Source organism: Phasianus colchicus, chromosome 1 (genome assembly GCF_987193195.1).
Source record: "Phasianus colchicus chromosome 1, bPhaCol1.hap1.1, whole genome shotgun sequence".
In the NCBI taxonomy this organism is placed as follows: Eukaryota; Metazoa; Chordata; class Aves; order Galliformes; family Phasianidae; genus Phasianus; species Phasianus colchicus.
Genome location: NC_143436.1, coordinates 62,667,535 through 62,686,029, shown reverse-complemented (window position 1 = coordinate 62,686,029; position 18,495 = coordinate 62,667,535). Strand labels below are relative to the sequence as shown.

Here is an 18,495-nt window from a genome sequence, read left to right as displayed (position 1 = left end):
GAGAGAAAAAATGTAATGAAAAATGACAGGTCCAAAATGCCACTAATATGGGATAATGACAGCATTTTTTTGTACTGTAGGTTAGGTTTAAAATTGCTTACTCTAAAGGTGAAGAGTTTTTGGTTTTATGATTTTTTTAACGTAGAGCATATTCTTTAAGATGTGTGAAAAAGATACTTCCTGGAGCTGTTAATTCACAGACTGTATCATAGGAAGAGTGGCTTATGGGTTCAAGCTATTGGTGATGAGAAGTGGAAGAGAGTTTAGCTGTGTATATCAATTAGTTTTTCAGTACAGTTGCTGTCGATCTCCTTTCCTTGATTTAGTCTTTCCAACAGATCAAATTTAATTATTTGCATTTCTAGATGAGCCTTCAGCAGACAGTATCCATGTGATCAGTAAGTAGGACAAATGTTAGGCCAGGTATTTCCATCTCTCCTTATGTAGTGGTGACATAGTTGGCACCTGCGATGGCACAGTTACAAGAGCTGTAATATTTCTAGAGAAGAAAAGTAGAACAGACACCATTTTATCAAACAGCAAGACTTGAAATCTAGGTCTCCAGTTTGCTGTGCCTAACTGTAGCATTGTTTTTAAATATTTTGCAGCTTTAAAGCTTTGGCTCTTGTACTGTGTGCAAAGTACATCATTAGGGCATATTCAGCTGGATGAAGCTAGTTCATCTTTAAGGCAATGTAATATGTTGTTGTGTGTGCATGACTGAAACACCTTTAATGGTTGAAGAGTTACCTTCTGCTTCTGTTGTCTCTCCCTTTCTACTAGAAAATATTATTTATAGCTGAGATCTCATTTTCTTTATGAAGCAAGTTGTAAGTATATTTTAAAACTACTGGATTAACAAGGGTTAAGAAGCAGGAGAGGAGGCTAAATGCCGTGTATTTTAAAAGCAAGCTGCGGTGTCATTAAGGCAGGCCAGTTCTCCTTTAGTCAGTTTAATGGTTATGTGCTGTAGGTACCTCTCTTTAGCTCCAGTTCTTGCACAGTAGATCAGGAAACTTGCAATGTGTTTACAGTTCTGTATGGCTTGAAAAAAAAACAAACACAAGAAACCCCACAAAACCTCAGCTTTTGAATTGCAAAGCTTCATGATACAGTGGAAGAATAAGATACTATTTCTGAATAATCAAAGGGAGTCTCTAAGATTACATCTTTATTTAACTACTGGCTTTGAACTATGTGCGTATATGCTTTCTTGTAATTTATTAACTTCTCTAAGTGAGAAACTATAGGCATTCTGCTTTCACTGTACTATAGAAGAATACCGTAAGCAAAAAGCTCTCTGAACTGGAGATAGTTTCCCACGCTCCACATTGCCCATTCAGTAGACTTACCATGAACTGGTTGTATATCTGAAAACTGTTTGGCCTCCTTTAAGGCAAGTACCAGCAGCTGAGGTTGGGCAGTAGTGATTTCATAACTTGAGATCTGAGCCAATCTTACTAGTGAGGCACATGTTGATGAGGAGTGTAATTTGCCTCTGAGACGATTAAGTGAAAAAAGAGTGAAATGTGTAGGTTTAATTTTTGATGGAGTTCTAAAGATAGCTTAGAATGCAAAAGGAAAATGTACAGCAGAAACATCAAAGCAGTGCACAAGACAAAAGTCCCCTGGTTTTAAGTTTTATACCCTCTGAGTTAAATTCTGTCCTTAATTAGCTTGTTCAGAGACCATTAGGACAAGTTGTGGCAGGCCTGCTTTTTAGTTGCCACAGAATCCCAAACAAATGTAAATTTTCCAGGTTTTCTCCCTACATTCAGTACCTCCTTTACTCTACCACCAAATCTGTCCTCTTCTTTTTGTAGCCAGATTAATAATTAAAATCTGTTCAAACTTAAAATGATGTTCAGCGGCTTTGGTCAGCTTAGGTACAGTTGGTCACAACAAGCACTTTCTTGTGATGCAGTACTAACCTGACAGGCATGCATTAACTTTGCTAGATGTCAGTCCCTCACTGACTGTCTGTCCCTTGTATTGCAGTAACTGTAGTTACAGGGTACAACTTGTGAGAAGCAAGTTGAGTTTTTTAGCAGTCTTCTAGAAACATCATTTTTATGAAGGTTTGCCTGGTTTGCCAGAGAGCCCACGTGACATCTTATGTAGTGTCACAAGGGATGTTTTCAGGGAGTTAAGTTCTAACTGGCTCCTGCAGTATTGATCAGCCCCTTTGGATAGGGAAGTGGCAACAAGCTTTTGAGTGATTGATGCCATTCTCTCCTGGGAAGGGAAGTTGGGGAAAGCTGGTACTATGCTTTGGGTTCTGCTCAACTGTGGCATGCTTGTCTTAGATTCTGTAATTCTTCTCTGTACTCTGTCTGCCTCTTTCTATCTTTCGCCTGTGTGCCAAAATTGCTGCTGTTGCCAAGGGAAAAAAAACACTTTGCTCCTCGACTGTCTCTCCCTTTCATAATCTGTAACCACCGTGTCTTGGATTTTTTTGAATATTATTTACAGTACTTTATATGATTTGAATGTGCTTTTAATGTAAATGCTTTTTTTTTTTTTTTTCTGTTTGTTCTAAAGGTCTGTAAGAACACATTTTCAAACTTTCAGCTCTTTCTTGACAGATGGACTTGGAACAGTCTTTACTCATATACTCCCTTTATGATAATGCTCTTTGGGGCAGCTTTAGGTGGTGATGTTTTGTTGTGTTTCTTGTTCCAGGCTTGTGTTCTCGCAGCAATACATTTCTGACCCTATCAGCAGTAGGAATTTCATAAAGGAAAGACCTGCTAGGGAAACTCATACTTCAAAATGCTCAGCAATAAAATGCAAGTCGTGAGATCTTTGCAGTAGTTACTTGACTTGCAAAGAAACTCACCGTAAGCCGTAGTATGCAAACCTGAAAATTTCAATACAAAGTAGAGGCGTAAGCTCTCCTGCTTTACAGTCGCAAAAGTATATCCTATATATGAGACGGGTGCAATATGAAAGGTTAAAAATCCTCCAATGGATGTGCCTTAAACATTTTCAGGGAGCAATGTTATGAGCAAACCATTTATGGTAGACTCTTAAACGTGTAATATGTTGCATTTAATAAGCAAAAGTGGATGTTAGATGAGAGATGGCTCTTTTTGGTGACCGGTGATCTAGAAAAGGGTGGCTGCTTCTTCTGAACACTATGCCCTTTCAAGTAAATTATCTGAGCCCCATTTTCAAAAGGATCATGACTGTCCAGAGAGTTTATACAAATCTTTACGGATGCATACAGTATTATTTGCACATATTTCTATGCCTAAGGAAGTAGAAATCATTTTTGTATGCATTTTGTATATCAAGTGGCTTCTTGTTCATTGATGTTGTCCCTTTACAGTTCTACATACACTTGAACGTGCCTTCTGAAAATATTTCATCTCAACGCAGAACGGTTTACTTGTGCATATAAACATACCTTCACCAAGGCTTCCACTTGGCCACTCCTTTTTGTTATTATTCAGATTTGTTTTTCATACTTGTTTTAATTTGCTGCGTCATAAACACTACATTACAGATGATGCAGTAAGCTAATTCTGTGGCATATACTGCTCCGTTTGCGGCGTCTTCATTTTAAACCACTAAGCTGCATTTACAAACACATCCATACACCTTCCCCTCCTCTTCTGCTCCACAAAATAATTAAGTAAAAAAAAACAAAAACAAAAACAAAAATGCATGTTTCAACATGCACCACCAAACTGAGAGGAAAGATAATTCCTCTTCTACCGTGCCTTGAAGTTTTCTGTTTGGAGGCACAATGGAGTCGTGTTCTGCAGGACAGGGCACATGGTAACGAACCCTTTCACAGGGCCTCATACCGGCTCCAGAGAGATCTAATGCCAGATTTACTTTTCTGAGCTGGAATATTTAAAATGTAAACTTAAGAATCAGACCCCTGTATTTTTGGAAGCTGAGGAGAGTGTGTGGGTTGCATGATTAGGACCAAGGTTCAGTGCCCAGTGAATCACTGCTCAATAGCAAGCCAGGAAACTCTCTTGGGGGATGTGCTTGACTGTTCCCAGTCCATCATGTTCCTTGTCGGTGTTCTTATCAGGATTTGGGTGGCTTTGGTGTAAATGAAAAGAGAATTTGTAGCCCAGAAAAATTGGAAAAGCAAAGACGTGAATTGCTGCTTTATTTGTTCTAAGGGGTTGAGAAGCAGCTGACCTAATAGAGCTGCACTGAAAAACCCAAGAAAATGATCTGGGGACTGAGAAAGGGTTTACAAAATAGCGATGTGGTTGGTTTGTGCTTATGGTTGGATCCTGCTAAGAACACTTTTTCTTGGGAGTAAAAGACCTCCCTCTTCCACCTTTCTCTCTAGCTTTCAGACCTGTAGACTTGTTCCACTGAAATATTTGTTTATTGCTTGTATGTGTAATTTCTGAAGGGTGATATGAATTTTTCTGGGCACTTTTAAGAGTTTCATTAAATGTTTATGTGTCTTAGAAAAAGAAAGCTGTGTAAAGGTGTTGGATTTTTTTTTAATTACAGAATTATAACATCTGTGGGTTGGTTTTTTGGGTTTTTCTTTGTTCGTTTTGTTTTGAAAAGTAGAATCTAAGAAATAACCATTCTGAAGAGATTAAGTTTCCCTCAGAGAAATGGAGGGAGTTTGTATAAAGTAGGCTTGGTGACAGTTGGTATTCAAGTGAGACAATTAGTGCTCAGAAAGGCTTCATGTCTCCGTTGTATAGCTTCGTTGAAGATTTTTATTTATGCAGTTGTTTTTAATCTGTTTTTGTTTTGGGTGTGTGTCTCCTTAAATTATGTAATACTTGGTTTTCTTGTTGCTGTGAAATCAAAACATTATTTGTTCAATTGTGTGAAATGTTCAAGGGAATAAATTCCAAACAACCTTCAGGTTTCTGAGTTTTTCTTTGTCACCCCTTTCCTCCTTCCACTAGCTCCAGGTTAGGAATGCTGTGGGGGATAAGTGACTGGGGGAGAGTGAAATGAATAAATCTAGCAAGCTTGAATAGTCTTCCAGAGACGTTTTGGGGAGCTCCATGGCACATGTAACTGCAGAGTACTACAGAGACTTACAAGGGCAGTTAAGCTCTGGCAGACACAGGCTAAGTTAAATGTTAATTTGTTTTTTTTTTCTTTTGCTGCCATGTTGTGGTTTGCTCAACATGCAGGGCATACACTGCCCAGACAGCATTACATATTTCTGTAGAAAAGCTGTTAAGGAACCCTATACTAAATGTTCTACTGTTCTGCTGTAGAAATGCTGTCAGTGTTGTGGCTTCATGGATTTTTGTTGATTTGGGAGCTTGTTCGGTGTACCTTGTTGCAGGCCAAAGTTCTCTGTAAATGGGGCAGTGAAATACATCTGTGAGGGGAGAGGAGGGAGAGGAAGAGTGTGAGCGAGTGTAAGCCAACACTGAGAAACAGGGAGGCATAGCCTTTGCATCTGGTGTGACAGGTAAGCTTTTTGGCAGGATTTCTTTCCTCTTGCTTGCACAGCAGCAGTAGCTGTGTTTCTGGGACATTAGAAGCGATGGGAAGGCATAAAATGAGGAAACGTGGAGCCTTGTAGCCAAATCCAATGTCTTATGTTCCCTCTGGGCGGTTCTCTCCTCTCAGGACAGTGGCACGAGGAAATGACCTTCATTCCTCAAAACCACTGATAGACTGTTTTTGTTATGTTATCCCCATGGCCAACATGTGGAGCTGTATGATAGTTCTGAGCTTTCCAGTTCTCAAAGGTAAACCGGATGAGTCTGCATTAGAGAATAATTCTGTCTTATCCCACATGCTTTCTCATGCTCTCTACTGCACCACTAGCAACTGAGAGCATGGAAAGTCAGTTATCCTTTGAGCATCTAATTGTGAAACATATGGGTTGATTTGGCCTGCATAGTTATGTTTAAATAGTAGATTGTAGAACTACAACATCAAACACCAATTCTGCTACACCTAAGGTTTTCTTCTTTGGAGGAAAGAAAAGTCACTTTGTGTTAAAGACACCCTAGTTTTGTTTGTGAAACAAAATTTAAACTCTTTCAGGCATTTTTCTCTTCACCACTACTCTTCCTCCTCCCTCCCATTTCAACCCAAGATTTACCTGAGAATTATTTACTCTAGAGGAAAATCTGTAAATAAAGCCCCCAGTAACACACTATGTCAAATATGATTATTTTTAGCCTTTGTTGTGCAAATGAAATGGCTTGAAAATGAGGAAGAAAAGTAGGTTTGGGCTGAGCCATGCTCTTGCTGAGTGTAAATGCTTCTTTGCCTGTAGTCCTGTAAAGAGAAAACATCAATTTTTCAGAGTATGCTGTTCTAGGATCCTGATTTACACAGTCCCTAACTTACATCCATCATTTTTGAGAGTCTTTAGCATTATTTAGGACTTGTAGCAGTTGTTAAATAGATTTAAAATGATCTCTTGTCTTACAGATAAGGCAAATGAGCGGGCATATGTACTTCTTTGTAATTACCGTCCTCACTTTCAATCGCCCAATAAATAATCCACGGAAAATCTTATGTGGATACTAAATTACTTCTATTTATTTATAAAGTTGAAAACAAAGGATTCAACTTCACTATATAATTGGTTCTGTATTAAGGATAAGTTTTAAGACAATGTATTATAACTGGGTGTGTAAATGGCTTTAATACATTTGAGGTACTGACCCATTAACATATGCACAGAAGTCTTTAGGAAATGTGAATGTTTCATTCCCTTGAGAAACAGGTTAGTTCCATAATAGGTGAACTAGTTAGCCTTTACAGGAGTTTGGGAACTTCATTGCAAGAGTTAAGCTTTAAGGAATATTAAGGTATTTTCCACTTTTTGGATTCCCCAATGCAAAAACAGCTTGCGTCATCATTTTGGTAGCAGTTTTGTCAAGAGAAACATTGGCATAGACCTGTTCCTTTGCAGCACGCACCACTAGGGTAGTGTAGAAAGCAGGTTGTGTACAAGTATTCATATGTTTGACTTAGTTTCTTCATCTCACAAGGTAAAAAGTAATGTAGATCTTTTCCTCTAATTTTCTGTAACAATGGTGAGAACACATGAGATACTTTGAAAATAGTATGAGTCAATATGTGCTCATCTCTGCACTGATTAAAGCCATTCAGTAATGATTTAACCATCTGCTTATGGGCGGCAGCATGAAATACTAAGATATGCACTTCATGTTGTATCATCTTCAAATACAAAAGGAAAACAAGGGGAGGAAAAGAAAATTAAAAACCCAAACAAACAAAAAACAAGCAAACAACCCAAAACAACAGCAAAAACCAAATGGAAAATATTTGAAGAGACGGAATGGAAACCACTGAGTCAACAGTGAACCAATTCTCCTGCTTCTGTGAAGTGTATTTATGGAAGAAGGTGGAGTAGCAGTTGCTGAGCTGATCACGGGGATGTAGAGCTTAGCTTAGGCTTTCCAAAGAAAACAGGGCAGATGCTCTTTAAGGATGAAACGGCACTTGGGTGCTTTGTTTAGTTTCTTACATCTCCTCTCAAAAATGTATGTTTAGTCTGACATTTCTCGTGTTGCTGTCTTCCCAGAAGTCTGTGTTTTCTTTCTTTGGAAAATTTCATATATGCTATTACAGAAGTTTATCTAATTGCCCTGGGGGTAGTAGTGTTCAAAAATAGGACTTTTTCTACCCAAGAGATGTTTCAGATGCTTTCAGACTTAGGTAACTCGATGATTTAAAACACCAGAATTTATATGTAAGCTATCTTTAATCAGATATATGCCTTTTGGAATCCATCCTAGGTGTTGAATTCACCTAGATATACCTATACAATAGAATTTTTTTAGGTTCAAAAGGACTTGCAGTAAGGTATGAAGCTCTGAATTGCTTGGAACATTCTGTTGCTTTGCAAATTAAGCAAGAGTGGGATAACTGCAGACACTAAGAAATGAGAGAACAGACGCTGATGTTTTCTGGAGAGTATAGAACTTTTACTTAGGACAAGTATTCCCCAGTATATTTTCTTATAACCACAGGCTTCAGATTTGAGTCTGTTCCATTTGCAGCACTTCATCTTCTTGGAGGAAAAAAAAATGTAAATGAGAACATGGTTATTATCTAAATATATCCTGAGATCCGGTAATTATGAAAATCTGCAATAAATTGCAACAGAAGAGAGAGTGGTTAGCTCAGTAGATGAAAGAAGATATCCATTTGGAAGCTATCTTTTGAAACTGATCACAGTTTGAATGGGAAACTGAAAACAGTTGGTATTCCAAATGTTTTCATTATATATGATAAAATTTCTAGCTCCTTGTTATTTTTTCTTTAATAATGAAAACATTTTCTGGGATCCAAGCTGGGATTGGAAGAGCAGATTTAAAAAAAACAAACAAACAAACTAGACATGATTTATATTGATAGATTCCTGAAGTGCTGTTAGATGAAAGTGTCCTTGGTTCACTGTTGTGTTATGTGCAAATTGGGAACTACCGTGTCTGATGCCTCCTGCTGAGATGAGGGATTCCAGAGGGCTGCTAGGAATGAATGGTGAGAGATGGATGCCACGATGAATAAGCTCTCTGAAGTCTTGTGTAGTAGAGAAAGTAGCTGTCTTTCTTAACATAGAAGTGGTTGCTGTTTGGCTTTTGGATGATCAACTCTTAGACATTAATATCTAAAGAATTTTACGGTACAAAGAATGTGTTTCACATTAGAAAGGGGGAAAAGTCAGAGCCAAAGTCAAGGTGGTTTTAGCATAGAGTGTGGCCTTTCTCTCCTTTTTCTCCTGGCCATTTCCTGGGTGTGCCTCATCCCAGGTGGCCCTTTGAGGTAAGGTGCCTTTAATAGCTTCCAGGACAAAAGTTACGCCTGCAAAGTGATGTTATCTTTAGCCAGATTATCCTTTAGGGCTCTTCAGCCTTCCCACACTCAGCTTCTTCCAGGAAATAGAAACAAGGCCAGGCAACAAATGATAGAGCTGATCAAAACATTTGGAGAGAGCTCAGACATCCGAGATGTTCCTAACAAAAGGGCAAACGATAGGTAATGTGTCACTGATTTGCCAATATTCCTGGATAATGGACTCACCGATAATTAACTAAATAATAAGCAAACAACTCTGTTACTTGTTTGAGCAGAAGTAAAAAATTAAATTGTGCAGATGATAAGATTCTGTGCCAGAAGATACGCGTTAAGAAGAGTGAAGCTTAGAGGTGTTCACTGGGTCTCGGATTGGGTGACCTAATAACCTCCTTTCCCCTGTTCCTTTTCTCCACCCACTGTCTGCAACACTGGACTCTTTCCAGAAGTCCAGAAATACATTCCTGGATTGTTCTATACCCCTGCTGTAGTGAGGATGGCTTTTCTGTACTGAACTATTTCCTGAGCTTTAAACTTTCATTGCATTATAACACAGCTTCATGCATCTGCATATGAAAAACAGCACGTATTTTTCAGGCATAACTTGATGGTATTGAAGTTGCAGATGAATTTTTGACTTGCTTTCAAGACACAAGTGTAAAGTGAAGATGACCTGGAAATAAAACTGATTGATTATACTCCTGTCTACTGGCTTCTACTAGAAATGAAGAAAGGAAAAATTGATCAAATACGCAGCTGTTTTGCTCCTGCTTTGCCACTGTTGTAGGAAGCAACGTTTTGTCAGCATCTGTGTTGACAGCTCTCAAAACCTACTTTAATCACACTCTGTGGGAGCAGGTGGAAAATCCCAAAGCTTCAATAAGATAGATTTCATTCTGTAGTTGGTCCAGTTCACTTTTATAATTATGAAAAGATTGGGTCCCATATTTTCCGACAGTATCTGAGATATGGAGAAATTAATTGTAGCTGGAGGTTGTGGAATGCGTGGAGGAGGCCTTATGTCCTCACGTTTTGTTTCTAGAGTATCTGTTTCAGAATTCATTGAATATTTTATCTAACAGTTTTTCCTGTACATGGTAGTGGTTTTGAGGTGCTGGTTCTGTAATAACTCTCTGTTGGGTACTTCTGCATTAAATCAAACAACTTTTTTTCTGTGCATGTTATCTTCCTATTTCTGGATTTAGTTCCTCAGCTTGCTAGGAAGAATTGTCTTAGTGACAGTTTGGGGATTGAGATTTGAAACAGTAGTAGAAGTCCAAGGCACATTTTTTTAGAATGTTTAGATACTTGTTATTTATTATTAAGGTTGTTGTACGTGCATTACAGACAAATTTCAGTGTTGTCTGCAGGTTTGAGCTCGTTTTCAATCCTGTGCACAATCATTGGATAACTTACTTGTGGATTACGGATCAAGCTGGAAATGCAGACATAAGAAAATTCAAGATTTGGTGTCTTCCCAGTATAACTGAGTATTTGAGGCTCCCTGAGGACTTGGGAAAACCATTAGAGGCTGAGAGAGAAAGATGAGGCATTTTATCAAAAAAGCATTGACAGTTGATGACTGTTATGTATTTATGTTCAAACAAATATGTTTTTGTTTCTGTTTAATTAGGTGTTTTATCACCCTTTCTGCCTCTGAGGATGTCCTTATCAATTTTCAGGGGTTGCTACAAGGCAACATGCAGTTCTGCAGTATGCAAAGTGAGGCTATGTGAGCAAGCAGTGACAGGAATTCCCCAGTCCTGATGGGCTCTTACCACTGGTTTTCTACACACTTTTCTTAGAAATTAAATTCTAAAGGGTGGGTGTATCTTTTGGGTAAAAACCTGAAACTTCTTCCAAACTCTCAACAATTACATTTCACATACTCCTGCAGATAAGCTTAGAGCTACCAGTGGCACGTTTAGTATATCTCATACTGTGCAGTACCAAAATTCTTAACAGTGGTTAGATACTAATTTTGTACAGGATTAAAGAAAGGATTTCTGGCTACGTCTCTCAAAAGAAATCAGTTGTACTTAATTAAATAGGATGTCTTAATTGATCTACTGTTTCCATATGTGCAGCATCCAACAGCATGCCTCAGTACTAAGCATTCTGCTTTAGAGCACACTGTGCTGAGGTGCCTTTGCTTAACCTGCTCACATAAACCAGATAATCACGATGCTTGATGTCTGGCATGTTTTAGTCCCTTTCTTATTTCAAAGTCTTTTGTCTTGACTTCAAGTGAAGCTGAGAGGAAAGAGTTGGAGTTGGGCATTCTGGATCCTGTTTCTGGCACTGCCACTAATCTATTGTGAGACTGACTTGCAGGTATTTAATCACTGTGTCTGGACTTGTGCGATGCCTATACGGTACTTATCTGCTTCCAAAATAGGTTTGTTTTAATATGCTAAGACTTGTAACACATTCTGAGGCCCTGAGATGAGAAGTGGAGCTGAAGTACAAAGAGGCAGTTAATGGAATAGAAGAGGGCGAGGGTGAAACTTCTGAGAAAAAACTGAAACTCAATCTGACATTAAAAACCCACGGAAAATGAGATGCCAAAAATGCTCTTAGAGCTCATTTGTGTTCTTCTGTATACCTCACTGATAGTGTTTGTTGGACTGCAAGCAAACTTCAGAAACCTCATCCTCCAAGGTATTTCTTACAAATTAATGGCAATGGAATTTGAGAACATTCAGCATTTCTGACTCAGTGTTTGCTGCATTTCTTCAAACTGCCGCAGAAGAGTTCCCATCTTCCATCTCTGTGTTTTGTTGTATGTGATATGCGGTTGTATCCATAGCAGTTGTTTTATCTGACATAGCCATGTTCTCAAACAATTCTGTGGAGATAGAAGTAATTGAAGAGTTTAGAAAAGAGGATTGAATGCAAACAGATAGTATTTCAGATTGTAAAAGCACAAGATGTGTGAAGTCCAGAACGGAGATTTTTCTGAGAAATTTATTAATTCATTCCCTCTGTTACGTGTCTTTCTCGGTACATTCTTTTGAATTGCTGCTCCTCCCCAAGGCTCCATCTGAGCCTATGCAAAATGCTGGCTCTGTACTTGACATTTACCGTAGAGAGCTTGCAGTCTTGCCAGATTTGACTAAGAAAAGGAAGTGCAGAGGTACTGCATGATTCGTGAACAATAAATTGGAGGAAAATAGAGAAATGAATTGGGCAAGGCAGGTAGTTTCCCTTTGGGGAAAAAGCCGTTGTTCTCAAATCCCTAGTTTTGTCCTATGTATGTTTGTCCTATGTCAGGGAATAACCCTGGCAAGATTTCATCTGTTCACAAATTAATCTGTAGCTTTCATAGGACAAAGAACTACTGAGGAAAAACAGAGGTGGATCCTCTCCCAGCTGGAGATTCTTGAACCTTCCAATAGTCTCCAAAGCTGAAATCAGGTCAGAGGAAAGGACCCATTCAGACTCCAGGAGCAGTTTGGTGTAGGGATGTTATCTCTGATGGTACGATTTTCTGTACAGGATGCAGGCAGTGTCAGGGCTGAGATAAATAAAGGACTCTGGCAGCTTTCACACAACAGCAACAAACTAAGTGGCCTGCCCTGTTAGGAAAAACAGTTCCCTTTGGATGATCTATGTAACGTTCATGGCCCATTGCTCTTCCAAAATAAAGGTCTGGATTTTGAAATGTGTCCTATTTTGGATGTTGTTTGTGCATTTTCAGCTGATCTGTTGGTTGCATCAGAAGCTGTTCTTGGCTTTCAGGTATCTCCCCTCCCTGGCCAGTAATGCAGAGTTCTTCTGGCACATGCAGCTTCATCATTCCCTTTTCTCTCAGTTGTGACCAGTTTCAGTCATTTGGCTCTGGGCTCTGATGCACTGACAAGGAGGAATGTCAGATAACAAATGATGAATGTATTCTGCAGCTATTTCCCACTGGCAGGCAACAAATTAGTCTGGAAATACAACGTGATGTTTGGAAGAAGCCTTTCTCCTTCAGAGCAACCTTAGAATCATAGAATCACAGAATCATTAAGATTGGAAAAGATCTCTGAGATCATCTAGTCCAAATGTCCACTTACCACCAATATTGCCCACTAAATCATGTCCCTCAGTACAACATCTGTCTTTTCCTTAAACATCTCCAGGCATGGTGACTCCACCACCTCCCTTAGCCACCCACTCCAATGCTCCATCACTCTTTTTGAGAAGAAATTCTTCCTCATATCCAATCCAAACCTCCCCTGGTGCAAGTTAAGGCCATTTCCTCTTGTCCTGTCATTCCCTCGTTGGATGCAAAAATCAGTTGTGCTCAGCTTGGACAGTCGACTGCTGAACTGCAATGGCTGAGGAATGAGCCATACTTTTGGCAGTCCTCACAAGTCTTGGCTGCCGACTCCACAGTAAGGAACAGACTTTTTCCATGCATACAGCACCATATATGTTTGGAAGAAGTGAAGGTAGGACAGCTTCAAATTTCCTTGTGCCAGTTTAATTTTCTTTTGTAGCTTCGAATGAATTGATATGAACTCTGTAGCACAATGTGGACAAATTGCTCATCTTCTTTCCACGTTAAGTATACCTATATCTCTTACTTACCTTTATCCCTTAGGTTTGTAAACTAATACCTTTCCCTTTGGTAGCTGATGGCTTTGTGGTGTAGACAGGTGGTTGTCAGCATTTCTCGTATTAACACTGGTAACAATGGCAGTGGCTTTGCAGTTAGTCAGGTAGGCCTATGGCACCTTTTAGAAACAAAACCAAGTATTCTACACAAAGTGTGTCTATATAGCCCAAGGTTTTAGAAATCCCTTGCTGAAGTTAGTTATCAGTTGAGTTTCTGGATTATGTTGTCTGGCATAGAGCTGTTTTATGTACAAAGTAAAATGAATGTTATCAATCCTGCATCTGAACTAGGTGGTTATAGAAATGAATTTGAAAATTGCTGAGAGTTTTCTTTTTAATTCTTTGGGATTTTGAGCACAGAGCTTCTCAAGCCTAGCAGACATCCTGGTTTGTGTGCATTCTTTTGCCTTAGAGCGTAGGTAGATTCCTCTTTTTTTCCATCATTCCATTTTTTTCTAACACAGTTTTATTGATTGATTTGCTCATACTTACACTTTGTACTGTGAGGTAAATGGTTTGATGCTCTTTGTACAATTTGTACTGGTTCTCAGTCTTCATGATTAGAAGGTTGGTGATCCTTTGTTTTTATTGAATAACATGCCCAGAAGATTAAATACCTCAGTGCAATGCATGTAAAGAGATATCAGCTTGATGTTCAGTCCTCTTTTACCTCAGTGTTATTGCTGCTAATCTTTCTTCCCAACCCAGATACTGTAGCAGTGAAATGAGCATCTTCATTATATGTATTCAGTTAATATACTTTAATTATATGGAATGATTTTTTAATATTTCTCTTTCTTTTTTCCAACTTTGAAAAGGCTGACAAGAAAAAAGGCTTAAGATAATTAGAAAATCAGAGGAGTGAGAGAATGTCAGATGATGAAAAAGTTATCCTTTTTTTGTTTTTATCACTTTTTATGCTGGTGCATGTTGCCGCAATGTTGGGGTATGCATTGGAAGAGAACAAGCAAAAGGGAGTTTGTGAAAGGGTATTCCTATGGAAGCAGCTGAGCCTAGTTGAGTGCTCTGTTGTGTATAAAGACTTCCAAGTAGAAGAGCTTTCATTTTTTGCTGATTCTGTGAATTCTTTAGTTGTTTTCTTGCACTTCGATGCTCTTCCATTACCCAGAGCCCTTGGTTTTCCCCTGTCAGCCAGAACTGGCAGAGCAGTATTCCAGGTCATTTCTCCTGTTACTATGAGCTCAGGGCTAGGGAATGTAACACAGATTATAAAAATAGATTTGGCTGAGGTGGTATCACCATCTAGAGAGAATGAAATGAAGCATGAATCCCAGCTGAGGAGACAGATCAGTTCCACTAAACTTTGAAAGCACTAACATACAATATAAGGCTTAGCAGCAGGAAATGATGGAGACCACTTTCTCCCTGGAAATAGACAGTGATGCTCCTGCCTTGCCAGCTGGGGTTTCCACCATAAAGAAGCTCAGTAGTTCCAGCCCAGGGGCACAGCAACCACTTGTCTATGTTGTAGAGAGGTTCAGTAATACCAAGCATTGTCCTGGCAGTTGTCTTCATGAGATTTTATCTTTCTGGAGAAGGACTGAGGGATTAATGCCTCTAGTTATGGCAAGACCTATGTAGTCTTTTGTGTGAAAGGCTAACATGTTCCTGGGTGTGACTGCCCTGAAAAAAGGCTGTAATAGGAATAAACTGAGACTGCAAAGAATGGAGAGAAAAAACAAAAGCTCTCTTGGAGGTCAAAAAGAGAGAGGATAAAGTAAATGTTGAAAAAGCTCAATCTGGGTTAGGCTGTGCAAAGGTAAGGAAGGGAGAGCATTATCTGTTCTACTGATATGGTAAAGCAGAAGTGGGTCTGCAGACATGGAGTCTGACATTGAATGTAGTCTTAGATACAGCCAGGAGAGCAAGTGAATAAAAAAGGAGAAAAGGAGATCGGAACAAGTACGCATCAGTTACTGTAAACAGTAGATAAAACTTCTTCTTTAAATGAATAAATAAAGACTTCTAATTCTGCAATGAATTCCTTTGAGCTCATGAAGGTAAGTGGTATAAAATGTGACATGGATTCACCAAACACTGTGCCTAACTACCCTGACAGCTCTTATTGATGAGATAATCTAACCTTCGGGAGAAAATGCAGCACATCCAAAGTCTGGACTTCAGTAAAGTACCTAAAAGTATCCATGTGGAAATAATTATTTAAGCTGGATAAAATAAGGGAGTAGTATATGAAGTGTCAAGTAGTGGAGGAGCTGGCTCAAATGGGAGTTCAGCAATTTTATTCAGAAAGGAAGTAACGGAGTTGGGTAACACCTACAGGCTGTGGATCTGTGGACTGATCTTTGCAATGCTTTTGCTAAGGATACTGACCAAAAAGGAGAAATTTGCTAATGAAGCTTGCTGCTGAGGCAACATTTCCAGCCCTCATCAGTGCAGAGGAGGAAAGGCATGTCATACACTGAGAACCACAAAATGATGCGGACTATAATATTAAAAATAGACATGTAACACTAGAAAGTACCAGGTCATGCATGCACCAAGTAAGTGTTGACAATTCTGGCTGCCAGCAAGGTGCTTATCAGTTGAAAGCAGAGAAGGAGAAAGATCTGAGTATCAGTCAATAAATAAAACCCCCAGTATTACGTGGTGTATAAATAGGCAAATGTGTTCTCAGGGTGTATCAGATGAGAGGTTTCTGGCAGGGTTGTATGTTACGCTGATAAGACCTCATCTGGAAGGTGCACAATTCAGATCATGCAGGTTTTGGAAAGATTAATCCAAACAGGGACAGGTGTGGAGACCTGGGGGATGATCTGTGCACTGAAGAGCTTATCTCATGAGAGGAAGGCTTGGTTTGTTTAGCATAGCAAAACAAAAGCTAGGAAAGATTAGAGTCTGTAAATGGTAAGCTGGGTAAACAGTGTCTCCCTGTTGAAATACTAAGATTTAAAGAAAAGGTGGATGAGTGTAGGTTAGACTTTAATTAATTGAGCGTCACAGTGAACAAAGCTTCTGTGTACTTTTCTCCAGCTGTCTGGTTCGTGTACACTTACAGTCCTCAGTTTTCTTGATGCTGGGGTTGTGAACATCTCACCTAGATTTTATACTGTGGTTCATTTCATCACAAACTCTGAATAAAAAGTGAATGGATTTAAGTCTATAAAAGTTTAAAAAATCACTCCAAGTGGGCCTTTTCATTCCCTCCTTCCCCCCCTCTTTCAAGTATTTGTCATATTTTCTTGCTTTCTGTAGCTCTACCTGGCCTGACTGGTAGCTATTTTAACATCATGCAGCAGGCTTGCCCTGTAGCATTCCTGCTTCGTCTCAGAGAACAAATTCAGCCTGTGGCCAGACTGTGCAGACTCCATTGCAGCTATAGGTTTTTGCAGCTAAAACGTCTCTCAACTAGGACATTTTAAGTTCTTTTTAGCATCTATTATCCCAAAACACTCAGATTCCCTTTTGCAGTCTGGCTCCCAGCAGGTTCTGCCAGTAGTGGTGAACAGGATAATGAAGTAAGGTATTCTCTCGCTTTACTTACCTCCCTCTGCCTCGTACCCTATTTCTCCCAATTGCTCAATTTCCTCAGAAATTGCAGTTCTGACTGTTGCATTTATTGTTCATTCACTGACTTATTCTTTAGGTCCTAATGTAAATGGGCTGGAAGAGCCCAGCCTTGCTAAGCGGTTGCGTGGCACACCTGAGCGAATTGAGCTGGAAAATTACCGACTGTCACTGCAACGGGAAGAGGAACTGGAAGAGGTTCCTGAGGAGACACTAGCAGAACATAACCTGAGCAGTGTGTTGGACAAAGGAGCAGAGGAGGATGTGCCCAGCAGGTTAGTTCACTTGTCCATAAGCTTTTTATATCCATCCCAGTAGATTTTTGCCTGTTGCTCACTCAGGTTTGGTTTTTTTTTTTTTAACATACTGTTTACCAGGTTGCTTTTTCTAAAGTTCTTGAAAATGTTCCAGATGTGTACATCATTATTTTATGCTGTAATTTCTTCTCAATAGCTTACTGCCATTCTTAGAAGGTAACTACAGCACCACAATGACACGAAGTTCAGTCCTAAGTTGGAAAGGAATTTCAAAATTTATTCATTCATTCATTCGTTTAGAAATTTGTATTAAAGACAAACAATTCTTTTGAGAAAATAGAACATGGATTCAAATGGAAGGGAGTTCCAAAATGGACTAATTTTTTTTCTATTTTACATCACAGTTCAACAACATTTTTAGTTAAAAAACTCAGGCTTGGCACACATGTAATCCCAGCAGAGTGCTGGTGGAAAGCCTAGAGATCTTAGTATGAAGTGGTGCTTATAGCTGTGCACCTTCACAAATTTCTCTTTTTCTTTAAAGCGATGTATAAACACATCAGATTCCAAGTATTTGCAGGTATAGCTGATGGAAATAGTTGTTGCAGGAGTCAGTGGGAGAGAATATTTGATGAAGAATATCTTGCACTCTTTTAATTCTCAGTCTCTTGGTTGGGGTTTCTAATCATTTATTACAATAACAACCCTTATCTTAGCTTTATTCTACCCATCAGTCTTCTTGAAATAAACTCAAATAATGCTGTTACTGGTTTCCCAAGCTTAGATCCTACAAACATATTCTAAGCATACATAACCTTCAGAAATGGGACTCCAGAAAAAAATGTTTTACTGCATTTATGCGTGTGAAATTGAATTGGTGTGGTGAAGAATGCAGCTGTGTGCATTAAAATGTTTATAGGTAGTGAAAAAATCTGTCATTTATTTATCTTATGATGTAAATTTGGAGAGGAAGCATCTAAAAGTGGGCAACTGCTAATAGCCTGAACTCTGCCAGTCTAGATGGAGAGCATGTATATTTGGACTTATGAAGATATAGCTTAATAGAAGTGCCTAGGAACTGCATTATTTGTATAGCAGATTTCTCCAAAACCTAAATAACACTTTCTTGATTAATTTCTTCACATATTCCTTTCTTTGGAAGATACTATTTTGACATATTTTGCACAATTAAGAACTTTGATTTGGTTAAGTAATCATGAGACAATTTAATGGCAGGTGCAAACTCTGCTTGCTTTACTGATTCCTCCTTTAGCTCCCAATTCAGGCCTAGAAA

General features: G+C 39.0%; 1 protein-coding gene across 1 annotated transcript in view; it reads left to right on the top strand.

Moving 5' to 3' along the window:
- The window catches only part of MICAL3 (microtubule associated monooxygenase, calponin and LIM domain containing 3), a 146,586-nt gene that overhangs the window by 80,046 nt on the left and 48,045 nt on the right, over positions 1-18,495 (top strand). Inside the window, exon 26 of the mRNA XM_090145484.1 lies at positions 17,024-17,219. Coding sequence (XP_090001610.1) covers positions 17,024-17,219 — 196 coding nt within the window. The remainder of the gene's footprint in view (positions 1-17,023; positions 17,220-18,495) is intronic.